Below are 23,278 nucleotides of genomic sequence, written 5' to 3'. Positions count from 1 at the left end.
TATTGTCGTTAGGTAAATACTTAAACACTTGGCATTCTTTTTGTTGCAGAGTGGTGTTCCCGGAATTCTTTGGCAGTGAGTTGAGTGACATCTATGACAGGAAACATGATGATGTCATTTCTCCAAAGAGACAAGAGAAATGACATTGAGGAATGTTTGTTTGTTTGCCAAATGATGTACATTGGCACAATGTTATGACTTAAATCATAAAAAAAGGAAGATAAATCAATAAATCAAATCTAAACTGAGCCCTAATCTACTTGTTCTCTCTTCCCTCATTATCACTTCATTTGAAGGATATGCTCTTCTTTTATTTCGCTTTTTTTTCTGCTTCTTTCTTTTAAACATTTAAGATGCCACACTTCTTGATCAAAGTGTTTTGTGCATATTTGAAGGTTTGATGCACAAACACCGATAAGCTTCCTATCTCTGAAGCAGTGAAGCGATTGGAAACTTGAATGCTTCTTTATGTAATCATGGGCGTTGGAAGCTCTGCGCGAGGCTATATAAGGCCACAGGTATGAACCAGCGGTGCAGTCTGGTGTGCTGGGACCACGTCTTCAGAGACATCATGAGAACCACTGCAACCACCCTGCTAGGGCTGCTGCTCCTGACTGCCACTCATGGTAGGTCTCCATCGTCTAACGCTGCTTTGTGTTAAACATTCTGCACCAAACTTGGAATTATGCATTGTGACTGTGTACATTTTTTATATCTGTATTGTGAATTGTATAGGGGACCAAAATAAACATTCTCAATCAATCTCAATCAATTGATCTGGGTCCTGTTTGCTTGAGCAAAACAGTGTTGAACTGTGCAGAAAAATTATTTAGAAAATAAATAATTGTTGTTATTGTTGTTTTTCTTTTATCATTATTTTTTTATCATTTGTTTACTTTTTTTGTTTGTTTTGTTTTGTTTTCTGTTGATATGTTTGTGATGTACCTGTGTGTTTGTGTTGTAAAACTGAAAACCCCATAAATAAATCCTAAAAATAAATAAATAATAATAATACCAAACAACCAAACTATACTCTACAACGTGATTGTTATTGTTCCTTGTCTTTAACAGCTGTGCTTATTCAACCAGAGTGTAAATAAACAGAGTGGATATGTACGGCACGCCCGGCAATGTCCGGCTGTAGTATTCACAACTCCCATTGGATCTATTCTAACTGTTATGATTACTGTTGGGCCTTAACTTTGCTCTCTCCTTGGGACTGTTGTTGCTCAAGCAACTCTGGGCCCTCAATCAGGGCCGGTCCTAGGCATAGGCGAACTAGGCGGTCGCCTAGGGCGCCAAATGCCTGGGGTGTGCCAAATGTTTACATTTAAATAATTTTGTCTCTATGAATTTCATGTCTCTATGAAAATATGTCTCAGCCTACTGTCTATTTTTGTCTTGAAACCATTGTTGTCCATATTTTTACTGCTGAATGTGTGGGTGGTGATGAGGCAGTACTGGTGGCTTAATGTGGTGGGGGTGGGGGGGGGGCATCAAATCATACTCTCGCCTAGGGCACCTAAATGCCTAGGACCGGCCCTGAATTCGGGGCCGTCAATAATCTCATCCTCCGTCATGTCTGTACGCTCACATGCTTCATGTCTGTCTCTCCAGCATGGAAGTGTCAGGAAGTACCACAGATCACTGACCTGGTGCAGATCGATGCAGGCCAGGGGCAGGTGGTTGGGACTGACGGGTCTCAGCAGGCCTTCTTCCTGAGCGGTGGTCTCTGGACCCGTCTGCCCGGCGCTCTGAAGCACGTCACCATCGGCCCCGCGGGGATGTGGGGCGTCGACCAGCAAGACAACCTCGTCAAATATGTGGCCGGGAACTGGATGCAAGTCTCTGGTATGTTGGGACAACAACTTTTTTTTTTTTATTGAGTTTTTTACATAATCTGATCCATTATGTGTTTATTAATGCCTGTGTGGTGTTATTTTTTTAAATGTTGACATTTTTGAGTTAGTAATTCATAAAATACTAAGGTTCCATCTCACAAAACATAATGGAATGTAAACACTTTGACGCTCAATATCTCTGAACTGCCCTAAACGGAGATAGAACCTTAGAATTCTAAGATCACGAATTGCATCATAATAAACTAAACTAAACTTGCCATGTTGGTCTTGAAAATACAAGTAATAACGTAGATTTATAATGTAGAAAAAATATAATGTCAGAAAACAGGTCAGATATGTCTTCATCAATATAATATATAATAATATCAAGAATTATAAAATCATATATAATAATATACTGTTATAAAGAGTCATTTGTGAGATGAACATATCTGCTGGGATATCCCTTTTCTCTGTGCTTGCTATTCGGTTGTTAAGTCGTGACGTGTTTCCGGGTCCAACGTTGGCTGAGGCGCTCTCTTCGAAATGCCTCAGTAATAATAATAATGAATTATATTTGTATAGCGCTTTTCCGAGGCTCAAAGACGCTGACAAATATGGGAAAAAACGGGAAAGTGCTGTGTCCCTTGTTGTATGAATAGATCCCAGTCTAAAAAACGATTGAACTGTCATTCTACCGCTGTAGTACACTGGTACTCTGGTGCTTTAGTACACTGGTACTCTGGTGCTTTAGTACACTGGTACTCTGGTGCTTTAGTACACTGGTACTCTGGTGCTTTAGTACACTGGTACTCTGGTGCTTTAGTACACTGGTACTCTGGTGCTTTAGTACACTGGTACTCTGGTGCTGTAGTACACTGGTACTCTGGTGCTGTAGTACACTGGTACTCTGGTGCTTTAGTACACTGGTACTCTGGTGCTGTAGTACACTGGTACTCTGGTGCTTTAGTACACTGGTACTCTGGTGCTGTAGTACACTGGTACTCTGGTGCTTTAGTACACTGGTACTCTGGTGCTTTAGTACACTGGTACTCTGGTGCTGTAGTACTCTGGTACTCTGGTGCAGGGAATTTCTGGTTTGGACCCGGAAATTGCTAAACGTCACGTTTGACGTCAGACTTAACAACCGAATTCTCTGGTTCTCAGGCAGCTCAGGTCTGAAGCAGGTGGATGCTGGGGGAAACCCGTTTGTTGTGGGCGTGACCAGGACGGACCAGGTCCAGTGTCTGACCAGCAGCTCCACGGTGGGCTTCCAGGGCGGCGGCTCGGTCCGTTTCAAACAAGTGCCAGGAAGTTTGAAGTACTACAGCTGTGGACCGTTCGGCTGCTGGGGAATCAACAACAGAAACCAAATCTTCCTGATGAACGTAAGACATGTGACACCAGCCTGGTGATTTGGGACGCAACTCAGCAATATCGTGACGTCAGAATTATAAGGTTCTATCTCAATTTTTGATCAAAATTGAGTTTTATACATAATCTGATCCATTAGGTGTTTATTAATGCCTGTGTAGCAGGGCTGGACTGGCCATCTGGCATACCGGGCATTTGCCCGGTGGGCCGGGGTAGTTTTGGGCCGAGCCGACCGGCAAAATAAAATTAAAATTAAAATAAAAAAAAAAACGTTTTTTTTTTTTTTTCAGCCGGCCCGGCCGAAAGCTACCATCGAACGGCCCATAAATCGAAAGCTACCATTGAACGGCCCATAAATCAGGGACAGCGGCCCATTGGTTGCTTTTCTATGCAGACACTGGGCTGGCCCAATCAACAGAGAGAAGGGGGTCAGGGGTCACGCACGCACGCAGCACCAGACCCAGTGGCGGCTGGTGCTAAAATGTTTGGGTGGGGCACAGGTTATGGGGGCATGCTCCACGGGGAAGAATATCAACTTTAAAATCTGGATTTACAGTCAATTTTAGCATGAGAATAGCTCTACCCCCCTGTACAGACCTCGCCATCCCCTCTACCCCCCTGTACAGACCTCTTCATCCCCTCTACCCCCCTGTACAGACCTCTTCATCCCCTCTACCCACCTCTACAGACCTCTTCATCCCCTCTACCCACCTCTACAGACCTCTCCATCCCCTCTACCCACCTCTACAGACCTCTCCATCCCCTCTACCCCCCTGTACAGACCTCTTCATCCCCTCTACCCCCTGTACAGACCTCTCCATCCCCTCTACCCCCTGTACAGACCTCTCCATCCCCTCTACCCCCCTGTACAGACCTCTCCATCCCCTCTACCCCCTGTACAGACCTCTCTATCCCCTCTACCCCCTGTACAGACCTCTTCATCCCCTCTACCCTCCTCTACAGACCTCTTCATCCCCTCTACCCTCCTCTACAGACCTCTTCATCCCCTCTACCCCCCTGTACAGACCTCTTCATCCCCTCTACCCCCCCTGTACAGACCTCTCCATCCCCTCTACCCTCTTCTACAGACCTCTCCATCCCCTCTACCCTCCTCTACAGACCTCTCCATCCCCTCTACCCCCCTGTACAGACCTCTTCATCCCCTCTACCCCCCTGTACAGACCTCTTCATACCCTCTACCCCCCTGTACAGACCTCTTCATCCCCTCTACCCCCCTGTACAGACCTCTTCATCCCCTCTACCCCTCTGTACAGACCTCTTCATCCCCTGTACAGACCTCTTCATCCCCTCTACCCCCCTGTACAGACCTCTTCATCCCCTCTACCCCCCCCTGTACAGACCTCTTCATCCCCTCTACCCCCCTGTACAGACCTCTTCATCCCCTCTACCCCCCTGTACAGACCTCTTCATCCCCTCTACCCCCCTGTACAGACCTCTCCATCCCCTCTACCCCCCCTGTACAGACCTCTTCATCACCTCTACCCCCCTGTACAGACCTCTTCATCACCTCTACCCCCCCTGTACAGACCTCTTCATCACCTCTACCCCTCTGTACAGACCTCTCCATCCCCTCTACCCCCCCCTGTACAGACCTCTTCATCACCTCTACCCCCCCTGTACAGACCTCTTCATCACCTCTACCCCCCTGTACAGACCTCTTCATCACCTCTACCCCCCCTGTACAGACCTCTTCATCCCCTCTACCCCCCTGTACAGACCTCTTCATCACCTCTACCCCCCTGTACAGACCTCTCCATCCCCTCTACCCCCCTGTACAGACCTCTTCATCCCCTCTACCCCCCTGTACAGACCTCTCCATCCCCTCTACCCCCCTGTACAGACCTCTTCATCACCTCTACCCCCCCAGTTTTCTCTACAATTTCTAAAATTTTCTCTCTACAGTTTATACACGTCAACGTGTACCGAAACACTTGTTTCCAACGTGGTCCTACGTTTCTCCTACACCAAGACACATACAAAGAGCATAGAAACATACAAAGAGCATAGAAACATACAAAGAGCATAGAAGATACAATCAGAATACAGTCTGCCATTCCTTCTCCCAGCATCGATTTGGTTTTCCTATCATGACTGAAGGACAGATGATTCACTTACAAGTTTGACTTCGGTAATAGGTCCAGTTGCAATATCAAGTTGGGAACAAAAGATGCCTCCTTCTAATCCATTTGTTCAATTTGTTTACAAAGTCCGGTAGTGGAAAGCAGAACAACGCATTTGTTACTTCACATCCCGCTAGCCATGTTTTCTTCTCATACCAACCCCTCGTAAATCCTCGGTTATACGATTTTCCAATTTTCCCTGCCTTTGTATAAACTTGCTTTATAATTAAATTTGGTCTGGGTGGTCCTAATTCCTTTACTGTTAATTTCTCCTGGTTGCTACCTACGACGGCTGAACGGTGTTTCTTTTAAAGATTCAACCGAGTTGTTCAGAACATTACTAGCCATGGTGAAACGGGTGAACGAACGTGACGCCGGCCGTATGACATGACGTAAGCACGTACGATTCTTTGTGCATGTCCCAAAACCCCATAGACAAATGACCGAATGGCCTGAAGTTACCAAAATAGATTTTACATGCAAGTCTACGAGAACAGCCTAGTGCACTTTCGAGTAGAGTCAAAGTTGCCCTGAAAGGGGCGGGACTTGAAGCTGATTGGAACATACTCCACAGAACACTAGCTGATTGGACTATGATATACTCCACAGAACACTAGCTGATTGGACTATGATATTCAGAAGCAACACTGTCTAGAAGTCATAGAAAAAAAATCTCTCTCTTCTCCCTTTGGTGGGGCATTGTCCAATTGCCCCTAATGAACCAGCCTCCCCTGACCAGACCTCCGTCTCAGTTTCGCGGTAGTTTTGGGCCGAGCCGGCCTGCAAAATAAATTTAGTTAGCCTGGATAGTTACTAGATAGATACTAAGAGAGATGGAGCGCAAAAGCACACTAAAACGGAAGGGAGGCTGGGAAAAACTTAGGGAGAAAAACAAAAAGAAACTCGAGGCAGATGCTGCCAAATGTGTAAACATTAGGGACATGTTTGCTGCACCCTCAAGTTTACCACAGCAGCAACAGCAACAGGTTGAAGAGGAGGCTGGCAGGGAGGAGCGGGAGCAGGGTACAGATACAGAGGATAGAGAGGATACAGAAGAAGCGGGGCCAAGTCAGCCTGTAACCGTTGACCCGGTAAGGAAAATATAGGTAGCTGTGTAGAGGGCTCTGCACACAGCGTGCGATTCTGTTGCGCGTCAACGTTCCATTTTGAAGTTTGAATGGAAGTCTATGAGAACATCGTAAAACATCGCATCCCAATGCACACAGCGTGCGATGCAATTTCTGTTGTATGTTCTCATAGACTTCCATTCAAACTTCAAAATGGAACGTTGACGCGCAACAGAAATCGCACGCTGTGTGCAGAGCCCTTAAGGGTGTAACGGATCGCCCCCCACGGTTCGGCACGCATGTGTACCGCGGATCAATTGCAAAATGTAACCAAGTAATAATATTACTTAATATTAGTTAATATCCCTTTTAAATCACAATGTAGAGTTGCCATGAAAAGATAGACGCGACAGTTGCGTGCTTTGTTTTACTCTAAAGCGCAATGATAGGTTGATAATGTAAAAAAAAATCTAGAACAACAAGGCTGCGTTCGTAAATTCGCTCTGGAATCTGATCACTGAGTACACTGGTCTACTTGCACTGGTACCATTGCTTACTGTATGTAGTCGTCTTTGTAGTGGTTTGGGGGAATACTACAGTTTGTCATATGACTGTACAGCACAGTATATAAGACGAGTATATAAGGCAAGTATTTTTGTGCTGGTGGGTGTGGTCCGACCGATTGGGGTGGGCCTGTCTGGGCCAAAAATGCCAGGGCCTAATTTTTGTCCCAGTCCAGCCCTGCTGTGTAGTGTTTTTTTTTTTTTAAATGTTGACATTTTTGAGTTAGTAATTCATAAAATACAAAGGTTCCATCTCACAGAACATAATGGAATGTAAAAACTTTGACGCTCAATATCTCTGAACTGCCCTAAACGGAGATAGAACCTTATCATTCTAAGCTCACGATATGTAAAAGAGTGCCAAAGACTGATGTAGTAAAATAAAGTAAAAGTAAAAAAAAAAAAATATATATAACCCAAGATAATCTCTGTGTGGAGACTCTATAGTCTTAAAATGGTTCAAGTGAGAGTATTGGACATGTCCTGTATTCACCAGTAGTTTGCTAACAAAAGCCTAAATGCGTCTCTCTCTCTCTCTCTCTCTGTCTCTCTCTCTATCTCTCTCTGTCTCTCTGTCTCTCTGTCTCTCTCTCTCTCTCTGTCTCTCTCTCTCTGTCTCTCTCTCTCTCTCTCCCTCTCTCTCTCTCTCCCTCTCTCTCTCTCTGTTTGTGTCCAGTATGTCAATGCAGCAACCTGCCACACCAGGAACTGGGTGCGCATTCCAGGGATCCTTACCATGATTGAGGTGGGAACTGATGGCAGTGTGTTTGGAGTGGCCCCATCAGGCCACGTCTATAACAGGTAACGTCCCTGTACTTAGATATGTCGTATGTTAGCCAGAATAAATGACTGTCTCAAAATATTCCCTCTTACTATTAGTCAATTACAATACCAAAAAAAAATCACATAATGGTTGCAATCCACTCCTTGTGGATGTCTTATTGTTTTCCCAAACATTTTGGAACAAGTGGATGGAAATGTTGAAAGTTTAAAAATGAAGATTAGATTAGATTTTCTTCAACAGAGTGTGTGTGTGTGTGTGTGTGTGTGTGTGTGTGAGTCTCTTAGATGGTAGGGTCAGGGGTCAAACAGACCCCTTAGATGGTAGGGTAGGGGGTCAAACAAACCGTGGGCCTTCCGGTCGGCCACACCACACTGTGATCTCCTCAGGAAGTATAGGCGCTGCTGCGCCTTTTTGACCAAGGAAGAGGAGTTGAGGGTCCAAGAGAGGTCCTCGGAGATGTGGACACCCAGGAACTTGAACCTGGGGACACGCTCCACCTCCATCTCACTGATGTAGATGAGGCAGTGTACGCAGCCCCTAGTTGTCCTGAAGTCCACAATGATCTCATGGATCTCCTTGGTCTTACAGGTGTTGAGGGCCAGGTTGAGATGAATCATGCGGTCTTAGATGGTGATCAACCCAATGATCTTATCATACATGAAAACAAGCTGAGAACCAGTCGGTGACGTATAAACAAGGAAGGTTTCAGTTTAGGATCTTCTTCAAACGTCTGAACCCCACCCTCTCTCTCTTCGACACAGGGCTGGCGTCACTGCCCAACGTCCCCAGGGTACCAAGTGGACGCGTATCCCAATGTGCATCACCATGAAGCACGTGACCTACGACCTGGGGCGCCTTTGGGTGGTCTCTCGATCAGGCTTCACCATGATGTGCACACATTAGTCTCTCCTGCGCAGGTCACATCTGGAGCAGAGGTGGATGGCAAACTCCAGGGGGGTATTCCATCAACGTGGCTAAAGGAAAATCCTGGCTTATATTTTATAAATCTCGCGAGACTTCTCAGAATAAGCCTGGATTTTCTTTTAGCAACGTTGATGGAATACCCCCCAGCACTCTTATTAATACATTGCTGTTGTGCTTTAACTATAAACAACGGTACTGTATTTTGTATATATATATATGTTATCAATGCTGTATCTTTATATGTTATTTATCAAAACTGAGGCTCACTTTATTTGATTCATGGTGAAATCAAAAACAAAAAGATTGACTGTTGGTAGAGACAATCTGGCTCAAATACATTCAAAATATCTTCATTGCTGTTTCTTCACTGTTATTTATTACTCAATAAAACACTACTGAAAAGATGTACAAAGCGATGATGTTTTCTTTCCCAGAATTCAGTGCAGCCCTCAGGGCCTATACTGTAGCTTTTTGCATACGTAAACAAGCAAAGCATCCTAGCTGCAGCACATTAACAGAATATTAAGCCTGTAACCAATACTGTTGCTGTAATAAACAACCGCTGCTTCCAAATGTTTACACGTACTCTAACCATTAGCAGAAATAACCACGGTCGGTGTGTTGCGTGACGACTTTATCATGACTTATTATCAGACGTGTGTAAGTGATCTCAAGCACAGGACCTCCTGCCCTGACCTGCGGAGGGTTTCACAGTACGACCCCTCGACCCCGAAGAGTCGTAAGCCTATAACGTCTCTGTACACGTATTGTTTATGAACCTCCAGCGATGTGAAACAGATGTCTCACAAGGAAACCATTTATTCGTTGCGAAACAGTAATTTATGTCATCCATATTGATGTGATCAATGACTAAGCACGTATGTAATATGGTCCAGACATGAAAGTGGGCTGAAGGAAAGCCTTGTGCAAAGTGTCGCTGCTGTACCTGAGGTTGGCATTTTTAATAGCATCTACTAAAAACACATTATGGGGTCCTCCCATATCTGTTACTGAACATGTTCTTTTTTCAAAGTTTACATAATATACACATATATACAACCCGTATATATACAACCCATTTGAACTTGAGATGTGAGGAGAATTGTGTGAGGGTCTGACCTTGAAATGCTATGCCTGGGTCAACTCATATCTCAGCTAAGGACTTGACTTGAATCTTTCTGGTTTTTTCAACGTCCCTCGTCCACATCTTTGATCACATATTTTCTTTTCTTGGAGACTGTGGTTTGTGAGGCGGAAAGAACACTCTGGACCGGGCTTTAGATCCACTGTAATTGCTGAAAGCTGCATTACTGCTCCCACTTCATACTCTAACTGGAATATCTGTATCACAGAAACATCGAAGTGCTCCAGGACAGCAACAGGCGTTGAAGAGATATTCAAATTGCTAAGATTACACAAGATCATTTCCACATCATCTGCCCGTATGGTCTTTGTCAATGACTGATGTAGGAAAATGAATATGGGCTGCCATTAAACATTTGTGAGCTTAGAATGATAAGGTTCTATCTCCGTTTAGGGCAGTTCAGAGATATTGAGCGTCAAAGTTTTGTCTTTTATGAATTACTAACTCAAAAATGTCAACATGTAAAAAATAACACCACACAGGCATTAATAAACACCTAATGGACCAGATGTAAAAAAAATGTAAAAAAAAAAATGTATGTAAAAAAAAATGTTGGGACAAAAATGGAGATAGAACCTTATAATTCTAACGTCACGAATTACCTCTATGCATCCTATCTGCTTTGACTCCCTTGATGAACCGTGACCCCTCCCCTAGAACCATGCTGGGGCGTGGTGGATAGAGTCCATTGGCACAACCGACTGGAGATATCGAGCTGGGCCGGGTCAATGTACACAACCGCTGAGAGCGGCAGACAGGCTGGATCCTGCAAGCGCAGGTCATTAATACACCCTGGAGAAGCCTGTGACTGACTATTGGAGGACTATTGAATTGTCTCATGCAGGCAGCAGGAAATCAAATGGATCAGAGGACGTGCCCAGCTGACATCTGCACTTCTTGGTAAACATGGGATTGTCCCCCATGCTAAGCACATGCAGCCATGCTAAGCACATGCAGTGAACATGCCATCGACGAGGCCCAGTCATGTTGTGTTCGATTGAGGATGAACTGGAAGGCTGGAAAACAGAGTTGGGGGTGATTGATAAAAGGTTGTGGAAAAGAGGACAGATAGAAACACATTGTTGAAGTTATTAACCTGATCTTATCCACCTCATTTTTCTGGTTTTCTGCTCGAAATGACATGCCCACAGTGAATATAGAATATCTCCACAATCACAAGGGCCTTCATAATGATCTTGTTATCAAATGAAAGCTAACACCTGTGGGGTGGCTGTAGAAGTGTCAGAATCAAAATCTATGTTACTGTGTCAGAGCAAATAGAGCTAGAACATTATAAAACATTATAAAACAATTCAGTCTCCGCCTAAAAAAACAACAGCTTTTACAGTGAATATCACCTTGGAAACCTGAGAACGAAGCCCAAATCATCTAGGAATCAGTACTCCAGGGTCTTATTAGTACTTGTGCCAAAGTCGATGCTAGTAATGTGAGCAAATGCAACTTTGTACCTGTTTTAGTACAGGTATGTTTAGGCGGACACCTATATGTTTAGGCCATTTGGAGATATTTTGGCACCATCTTTGACCTTTGACCTTTCTCATGTATCAGATTTTTTTGGGTTGGCCGACCAATGGTATGGAAATTCGGCGTTGAAACCGGACATGACACATTCTCCAGTTGGAGAAAACTGGATGTGACTTAGGCCGTGTTTACCGTCTCGGGAAAAAAATGGTGGCATCGTATAGCATGCAAAGTTGTGAAAAAAATGTGATATCGATGAAGAGAATTGATCGAGGTAAACTCTTTATATCACTTCGGATCCACATGGGGGTCCGTTGGCTCCTATCTGGCCATCCTTGTGCGGGGCCTTTATGGTCTGTGCTTGCTTGGCTGGGCCGGGTGTGCTGGTGGTGGGGCGGGCTGGGTGTGTGGGGCGGCGGGGACCCCGGGGGGGGGGGGGTGTGGGGGCCCACCGCTGGGTGCTGGTAGGCAAACTGGTAGTAGTCGCTCTATGAGTAGAGGGCTGCAAGGGAATTTTCCTGGCTACACAGTGTACAGGTTTTTACTTTTGCCTGCTTGCGGCTCTGTCATTATGTAAAGCGCATTGAGTCGCATCTTGTGAGAAATGCGCTATACAAATAACATTTGATTTGATTTGATTAACTGGTCAGTACAAATTACCACGAAATACGCTCTGTATGTAGTCTACCTCAGGGCGGTTTGATCAGTCGTGGGCTCTTTGCCATGTATCGTACACTTGTATGTTGTGGTTGTTTAACGCCAGACAGGGAGTTTCAATATACAGAGCGGAGCCGTCCAATTACGCCAAGCTCAAACGTATTACCATTTCCATGCGACGAATGCTTAAACGTGACGTGACGTGTCCTGACTGAAATGTCAATATTTATTTTCATAAATCTCACAGTAGTGTTTCTGTTTGGTCTTCGTCCAGAGAGACGACGTCACAGCTCGTTGCTTTGACCTTCAGCGTGGCGCGCTCCGCACACACACGCTCCACACACACACGCTCCACACACAGCTCCACACACAGCTCCACACACAGCCACGAGGCGCCAACGTCCCTTAAATGATACCGAAGCTTTTGGAATATAGCTCCCAGCTGGAGCTCACAGCCAAATGCACAACAACGCTCAATGACTGTCTCAGCCACAGCGTGAGTTCATCTTCTGCAGCAATCACCCACAAATTACTCATCGTATCATACTGTGTATATACACGTCTCACTCTCTGACCTCTTACAGGTGTTGAAGTACAGTCGATAGAGTAAACACCCGTTTACTCAGTTGAACAACATTATCCTGTGAGAAAATCTACAGTAGGGTGTTGATACACGGTTGATACACTGATCCTGTTCGAAGGGTCTAATTTACCCCTGTGAAGAGATGAACACAGGGGACTGTACCCAGCGCTGTCAGGTTGGGGATCGCTCTACTGTTGAGCGACCCTTTGGCGCCCCCTTTGTTGTGTATTTGTTTCTCTGTCCTAATGTCTCTGATTGTTAGCTGTGAGTGATTGTCTTGGTCTATTTATGTCCCCCTGTGTTTTCCGTCTGTGTCGGTTGTTCACTTGTCCTACGTGAGTACTATGTGTCAGAGTCGTAACGTTCCTTGCCGTATAGGAAGTTATGTATTGATTGACTGTTCCTGAGCTTGTGTAAATGCTATCATACTATTAGGACTTTTGGGAGACTAAACCTACCTCCAACTTTTGTTTGTATCGTTTAAGTTCGGTTGATTATTGCCCGACGACTCAATAAAGAGTATCTTTATTTTTGAATTCTACCTTTGTGTTCCGTCTCCTGTGTTCTGCAGGGCATCTGGGTCCAACTTTAGATTCACACGTAACAGGGGACTGTAGCCAGCGCTATGAGTGCTGGTCACCCAGAGATGGCCTGTATCAGACGGCCTGTATCAGACGGCCTCTATCAGACGGCCTCTATCAGACGGCCTCTATCAGACGGCCTCTATCAGACGGCCTCTATCAGACGGCCTGTATCAGACGGCCTGTATCAGACAACCTGTATTAGACGACCTGTATTAGACGGCGAGACAGACCAACAGAAGGTCGTCTCTCCTACCTTGAGTGAATGTCACAGAGGAGTAATGATGCCGGGGACCAGACATAATGAGCTTGACAATTAGTGCCACGCGGGTGTAATTGGAGTCAATGGCCTGATTGGTAATGCAGACATATTGAAAAGCGATCCGCACCCCACTGCTTCTGCCCCGAATTGAGTATTCATTACAACGGAGCTTTACAGGGGGTTCCTCTTCTCTGAGCCTGGTCAACCATAGCAGGAGAAGAGTGAAGATAACCTTGGGGAAAGGACTTCTGGTGTGGAGGAGATAGTGAGGGTGAGACGTGAGTGTGTGTGTGTGCATGGCCTGATGATTCTGATTAGAAAATAAAATGGCTGCCTATGTTTTCTGGCAAGCAACAGGAGTTGCTGTATCACCATCTCTCAGCTCTGGTGCAGAATACATTTTGTGTGTGTGTGTGTGTGTGTGTGTGTGTGTGTGCGTGTTGGCGTGGGCGTGTGTGTGTTTCTTACACTGTAGATCAGAGGCCAAATCACCGTGACTCTCCAGGATTCAATATATCATGCATCAGCCTGCACATTGTACATGTCTGTACATTTCACATATGGTATGTCACATTTTATCTATGGTATGTCACATGTTATCTATGGTATGTCACATTTTATCAAAGCTGTCGCTAGTCTGCTGAGCAAAAAGATGTCTAGGAAGACTAGGAATCGTAATTTTGACCAATCCAGAATTCCAAAAGCCATGTTTTCCCCATATCTATCTGTCTTTCCATCTATCTAACCTTCTCTAATCAATATCTATCTATTGATCTATCATATATCAATTCATCCATCCAACCAACAAGCCAATCAAACCATCTTTAATCATCTTTATCTGCAAATAATGAAATAGGACTTACTTTCTCCCTAGCAAATAATAATATCACAACCAAAACAAGACTTTTCAACATCACAAAGTTTCTTCTGGAATTTCTTTTTCTAGTTCTGCATATTCATCCAATTGGTTGACAAAAAAAGACAAGGCTTGGTGATTGGATGCTCTGGCAGTCAGCTGGTGAGATGACAGGGACAGTTGCCAGGCAATCAATTGCATTCCCAGGTCAGTGATTTATTCAAATCACACATGCACTAGGTGGGAACTCGCTAATTACTAGAGCAGATTGTGCACATCTATTATCACCCTTGAATTACACTAATCACTGATGTTGGTAGAGGCAGAATCATTAGCAGCCATTTTATTTCTCCTTCTATCTGTGTGGACCTGTTTTGTCGTGGCGATGAGACTGGGAGCGCAGGCATCGGGGATAGTGTGTTTGCATAGATCAATTCTAATTAGGAACGCCCGCATTGGAAACAGGTTTTATTGTGTGTGATTGGTCTCTGTGGGCTGGGGAGAGAGAGAGAGAGGGGGGACATGGAGGTTCACTGCAGCCGGGTCCTAAGTCAGGGGTGGAGTCAGCTCACACAAACACTAGTACAGCAGGAGAGGAAGAGATGACCTGCACAGGGAGTGGTTACATGAAGCAGTTCTATGAGAAGGGAATGTCCTTTATCTCTTTTACATTTACATTACATTTACATGTTTGGCATTTAGCAGACGCCTTATTCCAAAGCGACTTACAATCAATACATTTGAATACTAAGCAAGTGAATCATCAATCCACCAGTCGTAGCAGGAAGAGTAATCCAGCTCAATGCAATGAACCTTGATAGAAGGAATAACCTTCTTCTATCACCTTCTTCTAAACCTAGGTTTTTGTTGTTGTTGTTGTTGTTGTTTTGTTTTTATTTATTTAGAAACTGGAGAGACAGTACAAGGGGGCAATAGAAGTTTTTAGGGACACAGTAGATGGGAAAAGCGGGTGTCTTCAGGAGACGCAGTGCTGGGGGGCAGTAGATGTCTCAGGAGGAGCAGTTAAGGCTTTTAAAAAAAAACTACAACCACAGAGTTTGTAAACCCTACAGTGTAGCTACTCTCTCTGCTAGCAGCGGCGTGCCTCTGTAGCTCTCAGACCAGTTGTCATGGATACCCGTCAACGACACACACAAATGAATAATACAGTGAGGCCGTGCTACTAAATCAAATTGCATCCTGAAAAATCAATCAAACAACAACAGTAGTGAAAAGGAGAAGCCGTTTCACCTCTAATAAAGAGCAGAGGGATTTCCAGTTAGATGCTTTACTTCTCCTTAACCAGAGATATCAAATTAAACTAATTGTCAATTTAAACGCGCAACATTTCCCGAGAGAGATCTGTATCCCAGAGTCTAGTTAACTTAAAGGCTCTGGGATACAATATGATGTCAAGCCAGGAAGTCTCAGCCAGGTGCTTTCACCAAAGGTGTTTGGAGTAAGTAAAGATGTTGAACAACAGTAGGGACTCGTTAGGCGTCGGCAAACGCATGGCAGAGTTTATCGTCTCCTCTCGTTTCTTGATCATCTCCGCTTTGAACATTTCTCTGGTAGCGTTTTCTCATTGATGTCATATCCCAGAGTCTACCGTTGATCCCTTCCTTGTTCTCTTTGATTAGGAGTAGGTAGCGTGGCGTACTGTCTCCATAACCATACAACATGAGCCTAATCATTTCTTTGAGACATGCACCCAACAATGTGTAGTGATGCTTAGATGCTGCTTCGGCCACCTGTCTTGCAGGTTGGTGATTCTAACTGTCTCATGTCGAATATTTCTCTGTTTCAGTGATTAAAGAAGAGGTAAAAACTCCTGGCCAAAGTTTAAAAGTATTTATTCAAAAAAGATCGGGTCCTCAGATTACAGGCACACGAAACAGTCACAACGTGATTCGAGGTAGGCAGCAGACAGACCGCTCCAGACTCAGCACAGAGGTTTTATAGCGGCCCTCAGCCAATCACATCACAGTATGTTCTTGGCCAATCATGATCCTTCCTTCTAGGCCTCTGATTGGCCTAGACCCTCGGGGGCGTGCATGTGCGTGTGTGTGTGACTGCGCATGTGCGACAATTGAAAATCTTCCCGAGATCGTTTATAATGAAGTAATAAAGTATTTAATAAAGTATATATGAAGTAATAAAAATATACGTGTAATATGTGTAAAATATACGTGAATATATGTGTAAGATATACGTTATATAAGAAGGCTATTAATGTGTAAAAATATACGACACATCCCCCCTCGGACCACCCAGAGGGTGTTCCGAAACTAAATGATCACATAAACCAAAACAAAAACACAAACCCCACATATCACAGCTAAGAAAATATAAAAAAATAAAAAAATAAAAAATTAAAAAATAAAAAAATAAAAAATAACTATTAAGAACCCAAAGACATCATGCAAAAAATAGAAACCAACCAATAATAAAAAGAATCTTGAAAATAACAACCACAATTAAACTAAACACAGTCCATCATGCACAAATTAATATAGAAACTTCCAACGACCGATGTTTTCTTTGTCCTTGAAGCGCCAGGGACAGAGGTTACTAGCACATGAACCCAGTTGGAGAACAGCCTTTACCGCTGTCTCAGATTGATATCCTTTCCCAGTCAAGAGCGTTTTCTTCGTTGTGCTAGGAACAGAACCGCTTTCCTATCTTTGCATAACCACCACACCACTACTCAATTGACATCAATCACATGATATAGAAAGAAACAAACAGTAATCGAAGCAAATAATCATAAAACATCACTTAATAAACAAATCATCAAAGGAGGAAACAAAATCAGAAAGCAAAACAGAATCCAGCTTTTGCTCATCAGCTACGTTGGTCAACATTAAAGCATTAATAGGAACATCAGAAATACACTTTCCACAACATTTGATCAAAATACCAAGTAACATAATACAGATGATAATGACAACAAAAATAATAGCGACGGACCTGATCATATTACCAATACCTGAAAAAGCAGAATCAAAGAAATCTAACATATTCCAACCGTGTTCTTTATGTAAATCCTCTACACCCTTCTTGTTAGATTCATGAAAATCATACAAAGCGTTACCAGAATCCGAAATATAACTGCAGCATTCACCGCCTATCAAAGCACAAGTACCACCCTGACTGGCCAAAATAATGTAAATAAACAAACAATACACAAATAATGACATTCAGTTATCATAACACATAATTCCCCAACAGTAAGCACAGGACAAAGGGAATGCATTAATGCATAGATCTTCACCTCAGGTGAGGACTAGTCTTCTAAAAAGTTCATTAACGTGGACTGAGCGACTGATTTTCCAAAAACAGTCAATGAGGCCCTGTCTCCTAAGAAAGTCAAAAAATCATGTCTGCTATAATAGGTGCACCCATCTTAGCAAAATAAGTTTCCCATGCCCCTAAGACCGTTTCCAGCCATGCTATCATCTGCTGTCCATTCCCGTCGTTCCCTTTGATCTGCTGCTTCACTACCCTATTCATAGTCTTTAATCTTTTCCTAACTGGTCGTCGTCCGTCAGTGTCATTGAGGTTCAGGCAACCGCCTGGTCCCCTCCCACGCTGATCAAGGTCTGGGGAGTTGCCCTCAGCATCATCTGAAGCATGATGCAGGTACTCGCCTGCATCCCCAGTAGCACAGGTGTCCAGGCTTTGGACACTCCCAGGCTGGGCCTCCAGACTGTCAACACTCTCTGCTTCGTTGGTTTCTGGTTCATTGGCATCTGGACAGCTTTCCACTGTCCCACTGGCTCTGGCAACACCACAGCATCTCCTCGTAGCTCCTCCTTCTCAGGTTCTCTGGGGACCTCGGCACCTGTTGGCACAACATCCTGCCTACTCTGTACATCCACCCCCCTGTCCACCACCCGTGGCCCTATTGGGGTAGGGATATGCCCAGACACCACTGGTGTACCCACTCTGATGTTGTTCCTCCAACAGACCCCACATTGACCTAAAGCATGGTCAATCTGTTCCATCAAATATGGACTCCAAAACCCATATTCCTTGGTGATCTTGCGTCTTACCTCCCCCCTAGCCACATGTGCTAATCCATGAGCTTCCCGTATTAACATGCCTAATAAATCTGAGGGTGCTACAACCAACCCCTCATGATTCCTCCATAGACCCGTGTCATCCTGACTTGCCCCCCTTGCTAGCCAAACGTTCTTGTCTAACGTAGTTACTCTACTCTGTAACATCAATAAATCCTCAAGTGTGACCATGCCCTGTAATTGCTTTTCATGTGTGACCAGAAGACCTTTACCTGCCTTGTCTGCTCCTGTAATGGCTTTGGCTGCATCCTCTGCAGCCCTGTTACCTTGTGTGACATGTGATGAGTCAGACCTGTGTGCGGCACACTTCACTATGGCTAATTCCTTTGGCTTCATCATGGCCTGTAACAGCTTCATGATCTGTGCGTGGTGCTGTATAGGCGTACCATCAGTTCTCTTAAAACCCCGCCCCCTCCATACAGCTCCATTAAAATGACAAACATTATGTACATAGGCAGAGTCGGTGTACACTGTCACTCTCCGTCCGGTTCCCAAGTTGCATGCTTCCGTGAGGGCAATCAATTCAGCCAACTGAGCTGAGCAAGGCTGAGGAACTGCCTCAGCCTGTTCTACAATAAACTCTGAATTCTGTGCTTTAACTAAGGAATACCCAGCGCACAAAGTTTCTCCTACCCCGTAACAAGACCCATCAACCCAATATTCTATATCAGCTCCCTTTAAAGGCAAAGCTTGTAGGTCTGTTCTATGCTTAATCACTCTGGCTGTCGATGGAATCTGAACACCGGATGGCACCGTCACCTGACAGACGTCAGGTGTGCATTTCACTGTACAGTTCAATTGGCATTGAGCATCTTTCCCTAGCAGCCCTGTTGGCGTGTGTTCTGACACAAATGTTGACAGAGTTGCTCTCTGTCCCTTGTACTCTAAGTCTACAAGCTCAGTTGTAGGAATCAGCTGTTTAATTCCCTCAAATCCGATTGTCTTCACATATTCTCTAGACATAGGGAGGTGTGTGGCGCCTTCAGGCTTCTGTGTCACCACCAGCTGGCACCTCCCACTCGGATCTTCCGGGCACCCCTGTAGGCCAGCTGCTGGGCCTCTGTAAGGGTTCATCACTCCTGGAGCAGGTGTAGCAGGAGGCCAATATCCTCCTCCTTGGCTCCCCCCTGCGCCCCCCTGGGGCCTGTTGTAGCAGGTACAGGCTAGATGTCCATTCTGGTCGCATTGGTAACACGGTTCTAGCATCTTCTTCCCTGCTGCTGTCCATCCCCCTGGTGGTGGTCCTTGGCCAGGCTGGTTGTACATCTGGTATGGAACCGCTTGCACCCCTGGTGGCCCTTGTGGGTATGGATACCCCCCTTGTGGCCCCTGTGGGTAGGACTGGTAAGTAGCAGGATACCCCCCTTGTGGCCCCTGTGAGTAGGACTGGTAAGTAGCAGTCTGCACTCCAGGTGGCTGTTGCTGTGGGGCTAAAGCCTGCACTCTGTATGCTGCGAAGAGCTCTGGATCATAAACTGATGTATTGATATCTCTATGAAGTCCTGCCTCCAATCCTGCAATAAAGGCTAAGAGTCTTTTCAGGTCTCCCATCGCGGCCTGCGTTCCTGTCAGTCTCACGTCAACCTCAGTAGTCCACGAATGTCCTCCCTCCTCCAGAACTGGGAGTTTGTCCATCACTTCAGACAGATCTGCATGATGCCACGGATGATATTCCATCTTGTTACCCCGAATCAGCACTGGACAGTTCTTTAATGTATTTGATGACCTTCGATGACAATCTTCCTCTTCCTCCCTTTCTCGTTGCTCCTTCAGCCATCTGTGGTGTCTTTTTGCTGTGGCTATCATCTTCTTGACCAGAGCGTGGTAGCCTTCGTCTGCACTGTCGTCATCTCTTGAGTCTTCACGGCCATCTTTGCTGTCATCTTCCTCGTCACTCCTGTCGTCCCCTTTTCCCCTTGGCTCCTTCTTGGCCTTCTTCTTCTGGGAATGGTCCTCCAGTGCCTTAGCATATGGAGGGGGACTGGAGACAGGACACATGTCTGTGGATGGAATGTTCAATTTCTGTTCCAGTGTTCTGGCCAATTCATTTTTCTTTTCCGATTCCATCTGAGCTATTTTCTGTCCCTCTACCTTAAATAGATCTAAAATAGCTAACTCTAACTTGCGTTTCTCTGATCTAATCTTTCCTCTTTGATGTGCTTTGTGCCCATTGATAAGTATTTCCAATGTTGCAATTAATTGTAAATTAATGCTGCCCTCTTTCGGCCACGGCTGTTCAATGTATGCCCAACGGCTATTCCATTTCGTAGACATTTTGCTAATTTCCCTAACAAGAGGATTCATTTTTTCCACTACAGCCATAGGCGATAACGTAGCCAACATTCCACGATGTTCACTAATATCTTTTAACACCTTCGTTGAATTTGATCCCATTCTACTTGCTCAATATGCTGAAAATATTCTATAAGGTGTACTTTTCTTACAACCCACCTTCCTATTGTCTTGTTTGCTAAACAAATGCTAGTCCAATATAACTGTATTAACCGCCCACACAAAACCACTACAACCCAGAACAACAGATTTGCCTCTTGTGTATGTCAGTGCAGTATTAACTTAAATCTAATCACTTTGTAAGTACTTTATACTTAAATGTGTTTCCTAATTGTTTATGAATATGTGTCACTTGATTACTCATTCAATACTAATTACAGTTCTGGTCAACACAATTATTAAATCACAAAGGCTGGTCACACCTAAGTATTCACTGATCCACAAAAACCCTTTTACTGCTCAACTATCAAATATGTACTATTCTGCTATTCTTAATCAAAAACTGTGAAAAAGAACTTAACTTGAAAATAAAAAATGTAAATTACAAATATTAATTATAACCTGTAAAGAAATCGACTTGTTATTTGGAAAAGAATGAATGATTAATTATTAATTACACACTTAAAGAAATCGACTTGTCATTTGGAAGGAATAAAATGATTAATTATTCATTACAATCTGTAAGGAAATCGACTTGTTATTTGAAAGGAACATACAATCAACTGGACTTAGTCATTTACACTTCATTGATGTAATCCTGTAAAAGAAAACGTCATCCCTAGACCACTATAAACCAATTGATCAAAGTTTTGTGAAAACTGAAAATGAAATAATCTGAATAATTAATTCAATCAATTTGTAATTACTTAAATTAATTGAAGTAACCATCCATTTATTATTGTAAAAGACTATGTCGTCGACCTCAGGCGGATGCACTGATGGAGGACCAGTGTTCCAAAGTGTCTTATCGTATTCCGTCCACTGGAGAGCAGCAAACAATTAAAAATGTCTTATAGTGTTTCCTCCACTAGAGGGCAGTAAACAATTAAAAACGTCCTATCTTGTTTCATCCACTAGATGGCAGTAAATAATTAAAAACGTCCTATCGTGTCTCTTCCACTAGATGGCAGTAAATAATTAAAAACGTCCCATCGTGTTTCGACCAGTAGAGGCCGCCACACCGAAAATGTCTTACAGAATGACTATATCTTACCTAAAACTCACAATCTATCTTTTTTACTTTTACAATCTATACATAAATCAATTGTTAAGTGAAAGGAATGAATGATTAGTTAGAATTATTCACTATATCATCATATACATTGATTTAAAACTTATGGAATCAATCAATTGTTTTGGGAAACAGAAAATGAATGATCTGAATATTAATTCAACTGATAAGTAATTAATTAAATCAATGCAATACTGAAAAGTCATTCACAACATCAATCTATGCATTAACCTTTTAGATTCTTTCACCAATATTCTGTAAGCGGGCCTATTTGCTCCGCGTGCTCTCTCTGTGTTTGAAATGTGCTGGCCTCGTGTAAACTCCTGTTTTCCGAGTAACCGTACCTTTAAACTTATTTGAAATACCCCGAGATCAATTCACTATATCTCTATTTTTATCAATACTAGTCTATGTGTATGGTTTTATCGTTATCTTTTAAGAGATGAGTACTGAAATCTATCAAACCCGCGCGTGTGTATTTGAAAAAATGGATGTCAGGGGGGAAAGAAGCCACCCAACACTCCTTTGTTCTACTTACAAAACCGCTGTGGACTGTAAGATTAATCTTCACAACACTGCTTTTCCACAATAATTATTATTCTCCACGACACAGCAATTCCAAGAATATCTTTCAATGCAGTTCAACGTATTATTTGCCAAGATAATCTTATTCAAATACTCCTACAATGGCATATGCTTTCTACTAGGCTCTGTGTCCACTGAGTCTGCATGCATTCAGACAAAGGAAAAAAATTGGCGCCCTTTTCAACTAGCGGCCTTGTCCGCAGGTCTGACACGCATTCACACAAAGAAAAAAATTGGCGCCCTTTCAACTTGCGGCCTGTGTCCGCGGGTCTGACATGCGTTTTCAGACAAAGAAAAAATTTGGCGCCCTTTCAACTAGCCACGTTTTTCCTCCGTGCTCTCAAGTAAATTAACAATGTATAGCTTTAAAATAGCGCTATTTTCTGCTCACTAGCACGGACTCTGCTCTTTCAAACTAGGAATTCCGATTCCATACCATTGAATAGAGCTATCTCCTGACAAACACTTACTTACAAACCACATTAACCAAGCTTTTACACTCCATCAGACTATTGCCTGATACAAACCACATTTATTAGCCCGCTAGGAAAACGTCTCCCCCTAGCTTTTGTGCTAATACCTTGTTCTCAAAACAAGACTACAGCAGCTCCTTCTCTGCTATACCACAATTACAATACCACACACACGATAAAAATCGTACAATTAAAACACTTTTCCCAATACAGGTTTTACAACCCGGCTCTCTCTGACTAACCTCTACCCAGTTATATACTTCAAGATCCGTTTTAAATATAGCTTATTCGATATACACAGTCTATTTTGCACAGCTCCGCCTTGTCCTTGCGAATTCAGCAGAAACTTACCCCTT

At 43.8% G+C, this 23,278-nt stretch overlaps 1 protein-coding gene across 1 annotated transcript; it reads left to right on the top strand.

The window, feature by feature from the left end:
• Window positions 1–520: 520 nt before the first annotated feature.
• On the top strand, window positions 521–8,673 carry LOC308164465 (fish-egg lectin-like; the record flags this gene model as incomplete). The annotated part of the gene is made up of 5 exons (XM_080538548.1): window positions 521–626; window positions 1,618–1,851; window positions 3,009–3,229; window positions 7,663–7,787; window positions 8,532–8,673. 5 exons carry the CDS (start codon window positions 521–523, stop codon window positions 8,671–8,673), a joined length of 828 nt encoding a protein of 275 aa, XP_080394674.1.
• Between the last annotated feature and the right edge of the window lie 14,605 nt (window positions 8,674–23,278).

Source organism: Nansenia antarctica (assembly GCF_963989245.1).
Source record: "Nansenia antarctica genome assembly, chromosome: 8".
Taxonomy (NCBI): Eukaryota; Metazoa; Chordata; class Actinopteri; order Argentiniformes; family Microstomatidae; genus Nansenia; species Nansenia antarctica.
The sequence above is the reverse complement of the archived record's forward strand: the minus strand, read 5'-3'. Positions and strand labels throughout refer to the sequence as shown.